At 40.7% G+C, this 15,868-nt stretch overlaps 2 protein-coding genes across 3 annotated transcripts in view; one reads left to right on the plus strand and one right to left on the minus strand.

Annotated features, from left to right (window-relative positions):
• CDC20B (cell division cycle 20B) overlaps positions 1-3,519 on the plus strand; it is a 61,685-nt gene extending 58,166 nt beyond the window's left edge. For both annotated transcript variants that reach the window (XM_004275140.3, XM_049707727.1), the window contains one exon: positions 3,290-3,519. In XM_004275140.3, coding sequence (XP_004275188.1) covers positions 3,290-3,390 — 101 coding nt within the window. In that variant the 3' untranslated portion in view covers positions 3,391-3,519. The remainder of the gene's footprint in view (positions 1-3,289) is intronic.
• A 4,130-nt stretch (positions 3,520-7,649) lies between these two features.
• On the minus strand, positions 7,650-15,627 carry GZMA (granzyme A). The gene is made up of 5 exons (XM_004275139.4): positions 15,455-15,627; positions 12,735-12,873; positions 11,156-11,297; positions 10,634-10,903; positions 7,650-8,525 (listed from the first exon to the last, which is right to left on the minus strand). Exons 1-5 carry the CDS (start codon positions 15,522-15,524, stop codon positions 8,364-8,366), a joined length of 783 nt encoding a protein of 260 aa, XP_004275187.1. The 5' UTR covers positions 15,525-15,627; the 3' UTR covers positions 7,650-8,363.
• Between the last annotated feature and the right edge of the window lie 241 nt (positions 15,628-15,868).

The following is a 15,868-nucleotide window of genomic DNA, read 5'->3' on the forward strand; positions in this document are numbered from 1 at the left end:
TAAACAAGAATGGTTTTTCTTTCCTAAGAATGTCTCAAAGCCTTTGATACGTTATGTGTATTGGGAATCTCCAAGAGGAGTTACAGCATTCTCTGTTTCCCAAATTCATCTGGGAAATCTTTGTATGGGAGCATCTTGGGGTTCTTCCTTGGTGAACATGCTTCAGGGGGCACTGCCACATGGCATGGGGCTGCTGAGGTCTTCAGCTTCTATGTGTTTTTACTGTCTGTCAATGTTTCCATTGTGGGTCAAGATCAGCACTGAAAAAAAAAAAAAGAAATAGAATGGTATAGAATGGAAAAATGGAAAAGTAGGTATTATTTTGTGAATAACTTTTGTCATAGTTATCAGTACATTTGCATGTCCATGTATGGGGTCACTGCATAGAATGTAGTTTTGACAATGAGTTGTGGTCATAAAGCTGGAAAAAAGCTGTTCTAGATTGTGGTCATGCCCTTAGTAAGTCTCACCCTGTTACCCACAGTCATAATTCTCTGGGGGAAAATTTTAGTTAAAGAGGTCTCACCCACCTGACTACAGAAGAAAGATACCTTATAATTCCCCCTCCTATCCACCCCCCCGAGAGTTGTAATTTCCAAGGTTTGAAACAGCGGTAGGTAACTTTCTAGTCTATAAGTGAGATCTGGCCTTTGACTGGGTTTCATCAGTCCATTGCACATACGTCAGTATGTGGTCTCATTTATGGATGCAGCTGCATAAAGAAAACCAAACTTTGAATGCTTTCAGTGACAGTACTCTTGGCACGTGGAGATGTAAATCCTAAAAGAGGACCTTCATCTGAGATAAGGTGGCATTTCCCACTATCTAGTAAACTAAGATTGTCACTAATGTGAAAAATGTATTTCAAGAATGTTTTTGTTTCCATCCAAATGCCATATTCCTAACAAGTTCTAGAAGCAGCTCTCCATTTTTTAAGTCAAGATATTTTTCAAAGCCTGCTCTACAAAACATTTGGGATTTTTTCCCTGTTATTCCTTTTTCCACTTTCTCTTCCTCCTTCCTCTTCATCTTAACACATCATAATAAAGAATGAAAGAGTATTTATCACTGATTATATTTATTGAATAGGTTTAATTTTAAAGCATTGGTATAATGATCTATATTTTCCTAACTAAATTAAGTTGCTTTTCATTTATATGGCTCAAATTAAAAAAATTTTAATTTTTAAAAACTAATGGATACTGGCCTTCATTAGAAAAAGAGATTCTTCTTTGCGTTGGATTTGGAGCGTGGTAAACAGTTAAAGCATTGAATTGGATTCTAGTTCTGGCTCTGCCATTAATCAGCTGTGTGACCTTAAACAAATTGCTCGATATTCTTAAATTTTTTCTTCATCTGTAAAATAAGAAGACGGCATTATATCTATAAATTTAAACATTTTTAATGCACCAACATGCCTAGGGCCAATCCCATGTCTCCTTGGTGGTGTGTCTATGCACGTGTGTATGTGTATGTGCGTGTGTGTGTGCATGAAGGAGAGCATTGGGAGTTATGTGTTTAGATGGAAAAAGCCCCAAGTATCTAAGAAATGTCTCCTTTGGGAGTGGGATAGTGTATCTGCACTCCTGGCTGTTGAGAATCTTGTGTCAGAGAACAAGATTATTTCTGAAATTCCAGCTCTCAATTGAGTTGTAAGCAGTACTCCTCCTATGAGGGGGTGGCCACCCACCTCATTTGATTTTAGTTGTGCCCCCAAATACCTACCCAGTCAAAAACATATCCAACCTCTTTTTTCCTCTCATCTTCCCAGTCCCAGCTTTCTTTCACGGAGTCAGCTTTGTGGATTTTGGCCTGAAGTTTTTGATCGTGAAAGTTACTGTTGGATTAGGATGGATTTGGAAAGTATTTTCCAAGGAACCCTAGTAGTTTGAGATGTTCAAGTCAAAAGGACTCTGGTGAAATAAGTTTCAGAAATGCTGCCTATTATAGCCTCTTCTTCCAAATATTTCTAATGCATATAGCAGTTTTGAAATAAGGAATCCTGTATAATTTTCTTAACTTGGAGCATCCAAATTAATGTGAACATTAAAGACTCTTCATTTTTAATACCTATCAACCTCGTATAGAACTATTGTTCCACAGAGTGTTCTTTGAGAAATGATCAGATAGATAATAGAAAGAGGGTATTGTCTTCAGAATTCCATATGAAAGACTCATGTATGTTTTGTGAGACAGATTTTTGGGTCCTTTTCCATTAAGCTGCATCAGTTTATTTGATTAGTTTCTTTTTTTTTTTTTTTTTTTGCGGTACGCGGGCCTCTCACCATTGTGGCCTCTCTTGTTGCGGAGCACAGGCTCCGGACGCGCAGGCTCAGCGGCCATGGCTCACGGGCCCAGCCGCTCCGCGGCATGTGGAATCCTCCCAGACCGGGGCACGAACCCGCGTCCCCTGCATCGGCAGGCGGACTCTCAACCACTGCGCCACCAGGGAAGCCCTTGATTAGTTTCTTGAAACCAAGATCCCAAAAGGATGACTTTCAGGGAAGGATAAGAAGAGAGATAGAGTGTGTGGTAGGAGCACAGCCATGGTAATCCCTGGGTGTTGGTGGGTTAGAGAAGATAGAACTAATAATGGTATAAGGCATGAGGGGTGTGGTGAGCTAAAAACTGGTCCACGTCAAAGCTATCCACGTCAAATCCCAGAAACCTGTGAGTGTGACTTTATTTGGTGAAAGGGTCTTTGCAGATGTAATTAAGTTGAAGATTTTGAGATGAGATCATTCTGGATTATCAAGATGGGCCCTAAATGTAATGCCAAGTGTCCTTATAAGAGGCACACAGAGGAGAACAGACACACAGAGTCAGAGATGATGTGCCCACAGAAGCAGCGATTAGAGTGATGTGGCTACAATTTGGGGATGGCCAATGACTGCCAGAAAGTAGAAGAGGCGGGGAATAGTCTCCCCTGCTTGCCAAATCCTTGATTTTGGACTTCTGGTCTGTGAGAGAATAAATTTCCGTTGTCTTTAGCCGTGCAGTTTGTGGTAATTTATTACAGCAGCCTTAGGGAACCAAAACAAGGGGGAAGAGCTCTGAAGGGCAACAGTGAAGCAAAACCTTAGCCACTTTAGGGTGTTACCCAGAGCCCTCCCTGACTGGTGTTTTCCATGGCAAAGGCGCAGTGGGAGCGCCAGCCCTGAATGTGGCAGGGGTTTGGAGAAGCCCTTTATCCTGGATGGGATTCCTGGCCCCAGCTTAGGTTGCTTCCCTGTCCTCAGCAACAGCCCTTGCCATGTGGAACGTGAGCTGCCTGTCCTTCTTCCCACAGGCCACCGAGGCAGAGTGCTGCACCTGGCTTTGAGTCCAGACCAGACCCGGGTTTTTTCTGCCGCAGCTGATGGCACGGCCTGTGTGTGGAGTTGCTGCTAGTCACTCAGCCCCTCTCAGCTTCAGCTTCCTGATTTCTATGTGAGAATAATGATGTTGGCCTTGCCTTCTCCATGGTGTTGTCCTGAGGCTCAAACAAGATGACGTGCTTTTCCTGAGGTGAATGCCTGTTCTCCCGACCTTCCTTCTCAGGTTACTTCACTTGCTCTGCTTCGTTCCATTGCATTTCCCAGACACCGTCTCTGACTCTATGCTTCTCTCTCTGATTTCCCCCTCCTCTTCCCCTTTTCTTCTTCTCTCTCTGTCTTTTCCTCGTTAGAGGTGGATTTTCACTGCTATAGTCACAAGACTATCTACAGCAAAGATTTCTAAACGCTTCTCTGTCACTCGGCTTTTCTCCCAAGCTCCAGCCTCATACTTGTCTGTCTCTGGATATTTCTTTTCTGAGATACTTTTTTTGTCTTTAGCTCAAACTCAATACATTAAAAACACAACTTATTCACTTGAAAAACATTGATTAAAGTGCTACTCTATGTTAAGCATGCGTATTATTTCCTCTCAAAAAGAGGACTTCTGTGGGACTCCCTTTTCTCTTATCATGGTGTCATCTTTATCCTGGTCCTCCCATTACTCAGGGAGCCTCCTGGTTATTCAGTTTACCCCTTGTTCTCTGTTTGTTGTTTTACCCTTGTAATGTCCTGCATACCTGATGACCAGTTTGTAGTAATTGCCTTCTAACTGGCTTCCTGTCTTCATTCTTCATGGGTCTCCACGTTACTGCTAGGTTACATTTCTAAAAGCATCGTGCTGGTCCTCCCGTCCCCTGCTCATAGACTCTCAGTGACTCCCATGACCTAACCCCCCAGGCCTCCACCTCGGAGTCCTGAGCCCAGAACCTGAAGTTGGGCACCTGTACCAGTTATGGCTCCGCCATAAACTTGCTGAGTGACCTTGGGTATGTCACAACATTTGCAAGAATAGGAATTTGGATTTGATAACTGCTAAGGTTTCTTCGAGCTTGATCAGGCCACTGTTCTATCTTTTTTTTTTTTTTGTGGTATGCGGGCCTCTCACTGTTGTGGCCTCTCCAGTTGCGGAGCACAGGCTCCGGACGCTCAGGCTCAGCGGCCATGGCTCGCGGGCCCAGCCGCTCTGCGGCATGTGGGATCTTCCCAGACCGGGGCACGAACCTGTGTCCCCTGCATCGGCAGGCGGACTCTCAACCACTGCGCCACCAGGGAAGCCCCACTGTTCTATCTTTTTAACGTTAATCCTCACTCCTTCCTGTGTTAACCCTGGGCTAAGTCTTGTGATTTCCTGCCTTATGCTTTTGTTAGACCTCTTCTTTCTAGTCTGGAATTCCTGCTCCTCTCTTCTTTTGCTTTGCACCTTCACATAAGTCCTGACCTCTCCAGGAAGTGTTTTGAAATGACGTTACCTGGCTTTAACTCTTCGCATCAGTCTGTATCACCTACTTTGTGTTAATATAACTATTCTAGTTGTTTTAAAAAAATCTTTTGTTACTATGTGAATCTTTGTTTATTTAAGTTTTAACATGCTTATTTCTTCCGGACAATTCGATTGAGGAGTTGAGGGATATTGGCCTTGCCTTCTCCACGGTGTTGTCATGAGGCTCAAACAAGATGACGTGCTTTTTAGTGTCAAGATGTTATATTTTTTAGTGTCCTTTGGAATGTTTTGCATGTGTCAGCTAACATATGTTGATTAATTTATTTGCTTTGTCATAAATGGTTTTTACCAATACATACACACTCCCTTAATACCCCTCCTCAAAAAAAAAAAAAAAACACCAAATAAAGGCCTTGATAATTGAAAAGTGGAATAGTAAATACAAGGGGTGTTAGGACTCTCCTGACAAGTTGCCATACATTCTGTTCTTTTCCCTGTTTTTAAACTCAGAAAATCTGCTTGGTAGTGCTAGTAATTTTTACCTTATAAAATTTTAGGTCACCAAAAGCTGCAAATATGCTACATTCCCGCAATACACACTCTTCTTCTTTAAGAAAATGGGTTTCATTTGATCTTCTTCTTATTTAGCCAGGTATAAACTATAAGAAAAAGTTTAGCAGGGAAAGGAGCAAAATGGTGAGGCCACTTCCAGTGTCCCCCACCATTCTGACGTGGTTACTTCTATCTTAACAATCTCATGGCACTATGACATGACCAAAGATCACTTCTCTCAATTAATACTGGTGTGTGAACTAGGCTCTCATTTAAGAAAAATAGCAATTTATCTTTTACTACTGTTAGTTTTGGTGGAAGTCTGGAATATGGTTTCAGTAAAGAAAAAAATGAACTTACAGATAATACACAAAACAGAAGCCTCTGCTACAAAAATTTTGTGATATAAAACTTTTATTTATTTATTTTATTTATTTATAAAGCACATAAATCTTAAGTGTACAGCTCAGTGAGTGTTTAATTTATGAATAAGATCAAGATCATATGAATAAATCATCCAGATCAAGATGTGAACATTTCTTTCACCCCCAAAGACTACTTTGTGTCCACTCAGTCAATACCCCTCCATTATTCTGACCTCGGTCACCATGAATTAGTTTTGCCTCATGCCAACCTTCAGATAAATGTAATCATACCGTAAATAGTCTTTCTTTCTTTCTTTTTTTTTTGGTCTGGTTTCTTTTTCTCAACCTTAGATTTGTAAGAGTAATTCATATTGTTGAATTCATGCATGACACAGGCATGCAGTTTGGTCTTTTTCACTGCTGTGTAATATTCTGTTGTATATACAACAATTGTTTATCCATTTTATTATGAATGGATATTTGAGTTATTTTCAATTTTGACTTTTAAGAATAGAGCTGCTATGGACATCCTCAAACACGTATTTGGTGGAAAAAAAGCCCTCATTTCTGTTTGGTATATACCAAGGAGTAGAATTGTTAGGTCATAGCATATGTGTTCATTCAGTTTTAATAGACACTACCACTTTTCCTAAGAAAAGCTCTACCAATTTACACTTCTACCAGCAATGAACAAGGGTTTCATACAACTCTTTTTAAGTGGATTCAAAATCTGTAATAAATGTTGCCAGTAGGGAATATGCCATCCATCCTCTTATTGCTATTAAAATCCTAATTAGGGATTATAGCAGGCATCTAAAATATCCTCTTAGAGCATCTCTTTTAGATATCAGCATGAGACTTCACTTTCTAATATAGGGGTTCTCATCCCCAGCTGCATATTAAAATCATTGGGGAGCTTATAAAAAGAATACTTTGTCTTGGTTCTCATCAAGTTAAATAAAAATTTCTAAGGGTGAGACCTGAGCATTGGTCATTTTAAAGAGCCTGGTAAGTCTAATGGGCAGCCATGGTTGAAAACCAAAGGACCAGTATTCTGGTCAGTCTTTAAGCTATGTTCCTTCATTTGTTTTAAGAAGCTGTCTCTTAGTGTTGCTGTATGTTCTTAGTTTGGATATACCGTGTGTGTGTGTGTATGTATATGTTTATGTATGTATACATGCACACACATATAAGATTTATATTCCAAAGGGAACTGATGGAAATCAGAGGAATCTGTTCACATAATCTCATCTTCAAGTGGCTACTGGGCTGATGACTATCCACTAAGTTCAATACGCTGAATAAGTATCTTGAGTTTTTTCCCAAAGGAAAATTTCAGGCCACGATTCAACACTCACTCCCTAGTATGAGATGGCAGTCACCGTAACCACCATGTTGATTAGACCTACCCAGACTCAATGACAAGGTGAACCAAGAAATCACCTAGATAATCCAAGGCTTAAATTCAAACTACTGAGAAAGGAGGCTGACTTTCCTTGTATCCTTTTTTTGGCTAGCTAAGTGCCTCATTAATATCCCCTAGAATTTTAATTTCTGTTTCTCACCTGCCTTTGGAAAATACTGTAAGGCATTTTCTGTTTCTACTTCTCCCATCGACTCAGGTTCTTACATATAAATCTGAATAGCAGGTGTTGATGTGGAACAATGGCCTTTGAAGGGCAAACATTTCCTTTTAATCCAAATGCTCCAGACTGGCTGTCTCTGTTTCTTGCAGAATTGCTGAGCCCTTCACTGTACTTGTTACTAGACAGACCTTAGTGTCGCTCCTGCTGGGCCCCACTGAATCAGTGAAGTGAATATTTCAAGCCAAGTTTGCATGTCACTTGTCACATGGATGACACAGGTGACATTGGTCCCTGATCTCTCCTTTGCATTATCCGCAAGGTCTCTATATTACTCTGGTTCACTTTGCTGGTGGAGATCTGCCTGCTAAAGTTATAGGAGAGCAGCAAGTACAGTGATACAAATTGATTTTATTTATGATAAAATTAAGACATGACAGCAGTGGGCATATACCTGGAGAAAACCATAATTCAGAAAGATACATGCACCTCAATGTTCATTGCAGCATTGCTTACAATAGCCAGGACATGGAAGCAACCTAAATGTCCATCAACAGAGGAATGGAGAAAGAAGATGTGGTACACATATACAGTGGAATATTACTCAGCCATAAAAGGAACAAAATAATGCTTTGCAGCAACATGGATGGACCTAGAGATTGTTGTACTGAGTGAAGTAAGTCAGACACAGAAAGACAAATATCATATGATATCGCTTATATGTGGAATCTTAAAAAAAAAAAGAGTACAAATGAACTTATTTACAAAACAGAAGTAGAGTCATGGATAAAGAAAACAAACTTACGGTTACCAGGGGATAAGGGGCAGGAGGGATAAATCGGGAGATTGGGACTGACGTATACACACTACTATATATAAAACAGATAACTAACAAGAATCTGCTGTATAGTACAGGGAACTCTACTCAATACTCTGTAATGGCCTATATGGGAAAAGAATCTAAAAAAAAGGAGTGAATATATGTATATGAATAACTGATTCACTTTGCTGTATACCTGAAACTAATACATCATTGTAAATCAACTATACTCTAATAAAAATTAAAAAAAAAGAAGTAACAGCAAATGAAATGAAATACGGTTATCTAAACTGCATGTTTCATAGTCTTAGCTATCCAGCTGAGGTGTTTCTTTGAGAGAAGAGTATAGACGCCAGGTCCTCGAGGGTCTCCGCATTTCCCTGGAAGGCCAAAGGCAGTGATGCCTCTGAAAATGCCTTCACATATCAAAGGGCTTCCAGAATCTCCCTGGGGGAAAACAAGAGGAATGATGAAGACCAACACCAAATATGACCACTAGCAGAATGGAAGAAATTCCATTTAATGTGGAGCCTTTAAGGTGAAGTTAAGACCAACCCTGACTTACTTGACAATTAGTGCTTAAAAAACCCAAATGTTTGGGAATATTCAATAATATGTTCAAATTGGTTTTCTCGATTTGTTTATGAAGCAGTGAAAATTGAAATGAAACTTGTATTATTTGTGTAATCCACTAACGTTGAGACAAATTCTCTGCTTTAGAAACTCTCCTGTTTGTCATTTTCTCAAAATGTTTAATAATCGCTCAAGGGATAAAATAGTCAAATGCAGATTGGCCACTGAGGCAAAGAATAAAAGCCATGTTTTCTAGTTCCTCCAGCAGATAATTGTCTTCCCAAAGGAACAAAACCGAAGCAACCTTTTCCTTCCCCTTCTCAAATAGACAGAAATTGCTACCTCGAGTCTCCTTTTTTTTTTTTTAATGAGAAAGAAACATTTAATGAAATAAGTTATACAACAGTATCTCTAAAGAGCGTATTGAGTGTGAAAGACTCAAAATAAAATTCAACTCATCAATACAGTAATCACTGAAGAGAAAATTACATTTTAAAACTTGCGTTATTAATCTGCCAGTCTATCACCCTACATAGTATCAATGAACATTAAAATTAGACCTTGGAGGCCAATTCCTTCAAACTCCCACAAACACCATTCTTTTCTAGCAAACATCGTTCATTTAGTCAATGCTTACGGAGCATCTACCATGTGCCATGTAGTCTTCTAGACACTAGGACTAAATCAGTGAACAAAATAGACAAAAAGAAAAAAAAAATAGACAAAAAGAACTGCTCTCGTGGAATTTACGTTACTCTGATTTTCCTCCCGAGTCTCCTTAGAGCATCTGATGCTAGATGGATGCTCCCGGAAGTCAGTGATAACACTTTGGTACTGCCTGGTTCCACTAGGAGGGAGGCTTCAGTTAGCTGTAAATCATGCTTTATTCTTGTACGTGAGCCATCCAATATGTGACCTTGTATTCTCTCAAGGAACTTTAGAATCAGCATATTTAAATGTATTTAAGGTCTAGAGACCAGCTTGGCTGTTTCCGGCTTTAGGGAGGATGGGTGGTGCCAGATGAAGGGCTGTTGAGGCTTGTACACAGAGTTCTGCAAATGCAAGGCTCTGAGGGCTCAGCTCCATCCCCGTGAAGTGAGGAGTGACAAACCAGTGCTCAGAGCTTAAACCTTTGTCAAGGGTTCTTCTACTCCTATCTTTAAGCGGAGCCCAGTCCCAGCCCTTCTCAGGGCATATGGTAGGCAGGCTTGTGTGTACTTTGGAATGGATCATGCTTGGAAGTTGTTTCCAGGGGTTGAGCTCAGCTCTAGGAAGCTATGGGGTTTACCCTGGAGATCTTGAGTCCGTCTTGGGAATACAGGCATTTCAGACTTACCTGGTTAAATGGCAGAGGAATTTTTGGGGGGTGATCAGATGGGGATAACCTACTGAAGGCCCTAGAGGAACCCTGACTTCAGCTCTCCTCAGTGTTATATATTTTTCAGTTTAGATCTATATATGTTAATATGAAAAATGAGAAAAAATAGCTTCTTAGTGGTTTTCGATATAAAATCAAGAAGATGTAGTAGTTCAACCCAGGCACTAGCGTGGTTTATGATGAACAACTCACCTGAGCTGAGAACATTAATTAATTTGACTGGAGCTTTATCAAACTTCTTTTTTTTTTTTTCTTTTTCTTTTCTTTTTTTTTTTTTTTTGCGGTACGTGGGCCTCTCACTGCTGTGGCCTCTCCCTTGCAGAGCACAGGCTCCGGACGCGCAGGCTCAGCGGCCATGGCTCACGGGCCCAGCCGCTCCGCGGCACGTGGGATCTTCCTGGACCGGGGCACAAACCCGTGTCCCCTGCATCGGCAGGCGGACTCTCAACCACTGCGCCACCAGGGAAGCCCTATCAAACTTCTTTTTAAAAGCACTAGGACGCTGTAGAAGCCAGTGTCATGACAAGGCAAAGAGTGACTTCACGTTCTCTACATCTGCATGAATTAACCCAACAGCTAGAGTTTGGGATCTTATTTTACTTACACTGCAGGAATCTCTTCCACCTTTGAGGCTTCCGGCACAAATCATATTCAGTCCAATCACAGGGTTATAATTATAGTGGCTTCGATCGTTGCAGATTTTTCTGTCTATGACGGTGACATTGACCTCTCTCAAAATATCAGACCGAGGTGAATTATTGTGAAACCTACCCCACCCTGCAACTCGACACATAGTTCCAGGTTTCACATCATCCCCCAATTTAGGGAGAGTAAGGATAGCCACGTTTTTATTAATTGTTGCTTTTTTGTTCAGCTGTTGGAAGACAAGCAAAAAGTTAACAGAATGAGATAATTAAGAATTTCATCCAATAAAAATGAATTAAAAAAAATAAAAATTGCACATTTTTATTTAAATTCTAGCTGAACCCTCAGGGACCCCCACCCCCCACCCCCTTACGCAGCTACAGTCTGTAGTTATCAGGGCACTGAGAAAGGTTTCCATGTGGGTGGCCAGACTGTAGGAGCTTCTATACTTTCAATCAAAAGTATAATCAAAGGTTCGTACCTGTAGAAGTTTAAGATCACCCTCATGCGTGTCCTGGTCATAGCATGGATAGGGAAACACTTTCTTAACAAACATGATCTGTTTTTCAGGCTCTTTCTTGGTTATTGAGTGAGCCCCAAGAACGATCTGGGATCTTCTGTTCCTGAAAACAGACACAACGCCATTAATTTGGTTTACTCTTTAAATCAGAAGCTGAGCATATTATGTGCTGATCAGTTTCATTGTCCCATTTGTAAATACGCTTGCTGTGAAAATACTTGTTCATGGTTCAGAAAAAAATGTGTACTTTAAAGAATAAAAAGTGAATTGTTTATGAATTTATCATTACCATTATCATCATGATCACCTGTGGCTTATTTATAACAAGCTAAACTAGTTTCACTGAAAAACAAATGATAAGAGAATTCCATGGCAGCTAAGCCAAGTCTTGGGATCTTTGCTGGGGTTTTACTGCCATCCCCTCAACCTTCCTTTAGTTGTCATAGAGAATCAGGTTGCAGATGACTGGAAAACAGAGATCACAGTAGTCTAGAGACAAAAGCAAAAGACACTCGATAGTTGTAGACTAATGCACTGAAGAAATCTTTGTAAGAGAACAGCAGACTTAAATGGGAAAACTTTCAGAGATAGATCGCTTAGTGGAAGACCCTATTTGCATGGCATTGAGTGTGTGTTTGAGGGGATGGTGGTCTGCAGGAGGGTCCCAGCATTCTTTCCTTTTATTACTCCATGCTAAAGGTTCATTTTGGTTAATAAAATCAAGATCCTCTCTGATTCATTAATGATTAATGATGCATTAATGATGATAAGGCCATTATCACTCACATCTTAGTGTATAAACTACACCAACCATATATTCACATCGCTGTTTTTCCATTACACAGCTGATATCAGTCTCACTTAAGACATTAGAACAGTGCTTTCAGTAGACTATACTTTGATGATGAAATGTTCTGTAAATCTGCACTGTCCAATATGGAGCCCCGTGTAGGCTACTGAGGACTCGAAATGTGGCCAGTGAGACCGAGGACCTAAATTTGTAATTTGATTTAACTTTAATTAATGTAAATGTATATAGCCATAGATAATTACATAGCCAACATGGTAGTGGCTATCATAATAGACAGCCCAGGTTTAGAAGCTTGATTTAGGGAGCGGAGAAAAGACCAGCCCTGGAAGAGGTTTGAAGGCAGTGGTTGACGGTGGTTAAGAGATGGCGTGAGAAGTTCATAAGAAAAACAGGAAGGCATTCAAAAGAAGCTTTCTCTGATTGACAGTGGTGCTCAGGCCCCTGAGGGGACACTGAAATTTTCACCCTTCCGCACCATCATGAAGTCAAGATCAGAAGCATCTAGGGAAGCTCTAGGGGAGATCTTCCGGAAGAGCTCTGGTTGCTGCTTCCTCATTGGTCGGATTCTTTGGGGCTGAGCCTGGGCTCAACTCCCTTTTGGGGTAAAGCAATTTGTCAAAGATGTAAGCGATGTAAAGATCCTGTGGCTTTAGTGGTATTTACTGTCTTCATTAATATTCCCCCAAGTTAGAATATCTCCACAAATGTTTTTTAAACCCAAGCACGTACACGTTACAGTGAGCTGCAGTCAATACCCAGTCTCTTGCAATCAAAGCCCCGGCACAGATACTTTTGTCTTGAAGTAGCACCATGTAGGGTCTTGAATGAGGAGTCACTTCATTTCCTCCAATAATTTTTACACAGAGATCTGTTAAAAAGAAAAAGACAAGTCATATCAGTGACCCCTCCAAAGAGTTCTACCTAAAGCCATGTTTCTAAGACTAGACATGCATTTCCCACTTAGAGAGGAGGGGAGATGAGGGCATCCTCCCCATCTTCATGTGGATTTCAGATATCTGAATGTAAATCCCATTCCTGTTGGACTTTCTGAGAAGGTCCTGCTATTTCATCCACAGAAACCATGCCTTTGGTCGTTCCAGGGATTATCAGGCTGGAAATCTGTCACAACCGCTGACCTCAGGCCTCAGGGCTTGCAAAGGCAGACAACTGTGCATGGGTTTATACCAGTAACACAAGGAGCCGCTGGTGATGATGACAACCTTGAGTGCTCTCCCACACCTCTCCCTTTCTGGCTAAGTATTAATTTGGGGAAGCAGAGTGGCTTTTAGAAGCTTGAAAACCACCCTTTTTGCCCCAAGCCCTTGCAAAACCCCACAGCTTACAAACTGATATTAGTACCTTTTAGCTGTGACCCTACCCTTGAGTTCTTTGGTCATTGTGAGACTTTTGCTTATTGAAATTTGCACTCTTCTCATTCATAAATTGAGAGAATAATATCTTTTGCAACTGAAGCTCCCCTTCAATCTCCAGACTGAACCACATGGTTTAATTTAAGCCCTTTTCCAATGAAGAGAGGAGAGAAGATGCTATAGGGAGAGAATTCTGCCTTAGTAAAATTTCTTTGGTGTTAGAACAAGAGTAGAGATTCACTATTAGCGAACAGTGAGACCAAAGCACGAGGCAAACCATACATGTTGGTTGAGAGGATCTTGTGCCCTTGTGATATACTCTCAGCATCACCTTCCTACACCAGACGTTCTTGGGTTCTCCCCAAACGTTTCTCCTGACCATTGGCTGGGACTCAGGTTTGCTTCAATAGGGCACAGTGCCTGTTACTCCATTATTAAAGCTAACTCATTGCCAGATTTACAATGAGGTGTAAATGATGAGAGTGGGGGAAGGGGAAGTGGGTTTCCAGAAGGGAGTTGGGAAGGAGAAGTCCTAGACTCTAGAAGTAAAAAGATAAGGAACTTAGAGAAACCAAGAGAACTTCACCTACATCTCAATTTTCCTGGGGTGTATCACAAATAGATGGATTTCAAAGATGCATCTTTGGACCGTCTGGGCTGCAGAAATCATAAACTCAGTATAATAGTTCATTTTGCAGAGTCCTGTGTTTGGTGAGCACAAATACCACCTCAGAAAAAGTCCCCATATCCCACAACCTAGGATTCGGGAATAGGATTTAGAGCGGGTGAGAAGCTTTCATAACTAGCAATTCTTGGTTCCCACCCAGAATCACAATAAATTAAAATCACTGGGGCTGGGATATCAGCATTGTTTCAAACCCTCCAGAGGATTCTAACGTGTAGAAAGATTGAGACCTCCCATCCAGAGCATCAAGTCTTGCTTTGCTGTGTCTGTTCCTCTTAGGGACCCACATTGCTCTCTCTGACCACAGGAAACAAAGAGTAAGTTGCTTTTGTTGTTTCCTTTGAAGAAAAGATAAGATTGGGTTTTTAAAATCTGCTCTGTTTTCACTGTTGTGGAGGATTTGACATGCCTGAACATAGTCGTGCTATGCCCTACTTATAGTACTCTGCCCACCCTTTTGTTTCTAATGCCCTGTAACCTTATTATTTCTAAAACTTTTAGGTGCAAGATAAACTAGAGAACTTCCTTGGGAATTTTTGGTAAGATAGGTTGTTGCATCAGCATCTGCCCACCACTTCCATCTCCAAAAGCTGCCAGGATGTGGGGAAAACCCATGGCTGCTCCACATTTGTCCAGCACAGTTCAGCCTAGCCCCAGAGTGCTTTTCACTGCCTAGAAAGTTTTTAAGGAACATCTAGAGCTACCCCGGGGCTATTACCCTTCTAGTGATAATCCCATGACTTTTGCAGCATTTCAAACTGATGCATGTGCAACTCACACAAAACCAGGCAAGTTGGTTACTACTTAGTACATCAAAGAATAAGCTTAATACAAAATACTATAGCACTTCCAAAGAGTCAATGTGGGGATGCTCCCAATGTCCTAATGTATTCCCAAGGACACACTAACCTAGAGAAATAATGATAAATATTCGAATAATTCCTGATTCTTGGGGTGTGTCTAGGTCAGGTTTAAAAAATATATATTTATTTATTTATTATTGAAGTATAGTCGGTTTTGTCATTAAAGCTATCTATGCATTTTCTGCAGCAAGAAAGGCTGAGGCATCACTATTCCTTCCCTGAAAGGTCCTATTTGTCTTCTAACTTAAGAACTTTTTGTTTGTTTGTTTACTTGTTTTTACAGTGTCCTTTTTGGCAGTTTTCAAGCCCCAAGTTGGCAGCACTGGTGGTTCTATTTTCTTTTGTAAAGGAACTGTAAAGAAGAAAGAAGGTTGTTTTTCTTTCTAAAATAAAGATATATGTAGAATCCAAGAAAGAATGTTAAGGCTTGCGAGAAAAAAATCTCCTCTTAGTACACTTAGCTAATACTGCCAAAGAGTCTGCTCCATTTTGCTTAACTGCTATAATGGAAATGACAAGAATCAGTCTTACCTTCAGGAATTAGAAGGAGGAAAATGACCATTGAGAGAGTGGCTGCCAGAAAGGTAGAGGAGTTCCTCATTGTGGCTGGTGTCCCCACGTCAATCAATGTGAAAATCTGTTTTCAGTTCTTGATTGGCTCTTATTTATATATCGAGAGTACAAAGGATGTGGTTTCCTTTCTTTTCTTTCTTTCCGATTTCAAAGTTGAGTATTAGGAAAAAGAAAAAACAAGCCACAAGTGAGAACAGTGAGTAATCACTCATCTGCGGGCATGCTTTCCTTGGCTAGGATTGCCGAGGGGAGAGGGTTGTAATTCTACAGAGTGGGTGGGGACAACGGGCCCTCGTTGCCATCAGAACATAGTATATAAGAAGAGACTCCAAATGTTTCAGCTGAGATTTCGTGGATTCTGGTTTTCATCAG

This window comes from Orcinus orca, chromosome 3, assembly GCF_937001465.1.
Source record: "Orcinus orca chromosome 3, mOrcOrc1.1, whole genome shotgun sequence".
Taxonomy (NCBI): domain Eukaryota; kingdom Metazoa; phylum Chordata; class Mammalia; order Artiodactyla; family Delphinidae; genus Orcinus; species Orcinus orca.

Bases quoted from the DNA above. Each gene is read 5' to 3' on its own strand.
- GZMA (XM_004275139.4), bottom strand. From the start codon at position 15,524: ATGAGGAACTCCTCTACCTTTCTGGCAGCCACTCTCTCAATGGTCATT. The intron at 11,298-12,734 runs GTACGTGCTTGG...GTCTGTTTTCAG, and splicing joins ACTGCAGCTCACTGTAACGT to GAACAGAAGATCCCAGATCG. The intron at 10,904-11,155 runs GTACGAACCTTT...GTCTTCCAACAG, and splicing joins GTGATCTTAAACTTCTACAG to CTGAACAAAAAAGCAACAAT.